Raw genomic sequence first — 3,029 nt, forward strand, 5'->3', positions numbered from 1 at the left:
AAATCAAAAATCCGAGAAACAAGTTTTGTGGAGGACGGTCTGAAGATGCTCTCTAGCAAGTTTGGTGACAATTGAGCAAAAATTGTGGGAGGAGATAGGTTTTATAAGTTTTACAGTTTTTGAAAAAAACTGAGTGATGGACTTCATAATTTGTAATGAGTTTAAGTAGACTAAAGTTTCAGCAGTATTGGGGCTACAGTTTGGTGAAAGTTTCAAAACTGTAGCATGTACTGTTGATTTTGTAGGTATTTTTAAAGATTTTTAAATTTAAACGCTTATGGTGCCCCCCCCCAGGAGGAATATTGACATGTCCTTGGAATTAAGTAAATCTGGCATGGGGCCGGACATTTCTGTAAAGTTTGGTGAGTTTTCGCCCTTGGGAAGTATGACTTTCTCGGAAGAAAGAAAGAAAGAAAGAATTCCTAGGAATACAATAGTGTCCTGGCAGCTTAGCTGCCCCCTAGGAATACAATAGTGTCCTGGCAGCTTAGCTGCCCGGACCCTAATGAATGAGTTGTTTGTATGTGCAGTTTGTCAGTTTCAATGACTTGGCTGTCCTATGGGGATATATTTGGTGCTTGTACTCAGTTAATCCTTCATTACATGATGCCTTTTTGTTAGTTGTGTTCTTGAGAAGATGCTGACAGTCAGACATTATCCTGTATATCTTTTCTGTTACTTTTTGAATGGTGACTTTTTTCATTTCTGAGAATGTGTTGTACTGTGAGGTGAAAGCCGAGCCTATTTAATTTTCACCTTATGTAGATATGTATGATTATATAACTTAAGTGACTACAAACCACCAAAATCTTTGTAGATTGGCAGTTTTGTATCACTCTGTAGTTGTATAGAGCTGGTAGAGTGGTGTGTCCCCACAGCAGGTCTCCTGACTCACTGATTTTTGCATTGAGTTTTCTCTACATTATTGGCAGTGCTTTGTCTTAAGATACGGAAGTAATAGATGTGATTTCTTATTCAGTATTTCAACAAACTTTCAGTTTGTAAACATAATACATGTTTCTCTCTCTATCTGGAATTTGAAAAATTAAACATCTGTCAACACGAGTTTTCATTCTACAACTCAGGATAAGAGATAAGATAATTATAGTCATTTTCATATCGTTGTATCTGACAAATATTATTTTACATACTGATGGCTATTCAATACCATATTTCATTACCTTTTATACCATTGAAGTGTGTTGACTCTGACAGTTTAAAGACCACCTGAGCCCATGCGCATACATGCTGTATTCACAGTCTGTCTTTGATGCATTAAACTGAATGCACAGTAGCTCTTGCTGCAGCTGGTCTCTTTTTGGATGCGGCTGTGGGTTACTATAGTTGTAAACGTTGTAAACGCCGAAGTGAATTTATCTTTTGTTTCATTTAGAGCACTGGTGGACAAAGTTTTTTAGGCTGCAACCGATTTAACAGTGTTTCATTTGAAATGTTAAAATAATGTTATTGTTGAACTCACGGTGTCGCTATTCACCAGCCTTAGAATGGATTATATCCTGTCCTTTGTGGACAGACGTTCTTGTACGCCCATTGCGTGGTCTAGATACGTGAAACACAATCACGCTGAAATGCAGTTTCTATCCGTGTTATGTGGATGAAGTGTGTTTGTTGCTTCGATCCTGAGACATATTAGGAATTCATCCGTGATTATGGATTTTAAAATGATCGCGTGCGGCTTCTCTTTACTCCTGCTTTTTCTGCATGGCGCATATGGAGATCTGAGCTATTCGTTTCCGGAGGAGATGAAACGAGGATCAGTTATTGGAAATATGGCCAAGGATCTCGGGCTGCAGACGAGCACACTGTCTAACAGAAGAGCCCGTATCGACATCGATGAGACTGATAAACGTTACTGTGACATAAACCTGAATAACGGAGAGTTGATTGTTGCCGACAGGATTGATCGAGAGGGGCTCTGTGGAGAAAAGGCTTCGTGCATCCTGAAACACGAGCTGGTGCTGGAGAATCCTCTCGAGCTCCATCGGATCAGTCTGCACATTCAAGATATTAATGATAACTCGCCTCAATTTAAGGAAGAATTGATTAATATAGAAATTCAAGAGTCGGCAGTCAGGGGAGCTCGTTTTGTGGTCGAGGAGGCACACGATGCGGATGTAGGACATAATTCAATTCAACAGTACAGCCTTAAGAAGAATGATAATTTCATTTTGGCTGCTGATGGAAACACAATAGAGCTTGTTCTGGATAAAGAGCTCGATCGAGAAAAACAGAAAGAGCTCAATTTGCTCCTCACAGCTTTAGATGGTGGCTCTCCTCATAGATCAGGTACTGTAGTCATACACGTCACTGTGCTGGATGCTAATGATAACGCCCCAGTGTTCAGCCAGGCCGTTTATAAAGCCAGTCTGCCTGAAAACTCTCCTGTAGGTACTATAGTGGTCACAGTGAGCGCTACTGATGCAGACGAGGGAGTCAATGGAGACGTGACTTATGAATTTGGGCATGTTACTGAAGATGTGAAGAAGATATTTAGTATTGACCGTAAAATGGGGGATATACGTGTTATTGGCTCTGTTGACTATGAAGCCACCACATCATTTGAAATACGCATTAAAGCAAAAGATGGGTTAGGGCTGTCATCTTATGCTAAGGTAATTATTTCTATCACTGATGTGAATGACAACGCTCCTGTAGTTAATTTGAAATCACTGACTAACCCAATACCTGAGGACACCCCACCTGGTACAGAGGTGGGCATCATTAACGTGCAGGATAGAGACTCTGAGAACAACAGACAGGTCCGCTGCTCCATTCAGCAAAACGCCCCTTTTAAGTTGGTTCCTTCTATTAAAAACTATTATTCTCTGGTGACCACAGGGCAACTGGACCGTGAAGTAGTGTCTGATTACAACATTACAATCACTGCCACTGACGAGGGCTCTCCACCTCTGTCCTCCTTTAAAACTGTTGAGTTATCTGTAGCAGACATCAACGACAACCCACCTGTGTTTGAGGAACAGTCGTACAGCGCATATGTGAGTGAAAAT

The 3,029-nt window shown here is 40.7% G+C and overlaps 2 protein-coding genes across 6 annotated transcripts in view; both read left to right on the plus strand.

Moving 5' to 3' along the window:
* Nucleotides 1–3,029, plus strand: part of LOC126388510 (protocadherin gamma-C5-like) — a 329,671-nt gene that overhangs the window by 122,003 nt on the left and 204,639 nt on the right. The gene's annotated exons all lie outside the window — the stretch shown is intronic.
* The window catches only part of LOC126388571 (protocadherin gamma-A11-like), a 5,238-nt gene continuing 3,770 nt past the window's right edge, over nucleotides 1,562–3,029 (plus strand). The window contains exon 1 of the mRNA XM_050041768.1: nucleotides 1,562–3,017. Coding sequence (XP_049897725.1) covers nucleotides 1,671–3,017 — 1,347 coding nt within the window. The 5' untranslated portion in view covers nucleotides 1,562–1,670. The remainder of the gene's footprint in view (nucleotides 3,018–3,029) is intronic.

This window comes from Epinephelus moara, chromosome 4, assembly GCF_006386435.1.
Source record: "Epinephelus moara isolate mb chromosome 4, YSFRI_EMoa_1.0, whole genome shotgun sequence".
NCBI lineage: Eukaryota > Metazoa > Chordata > Actinopteri > Perciformes > Serranidae > Epinephelus > Epinephelus moara.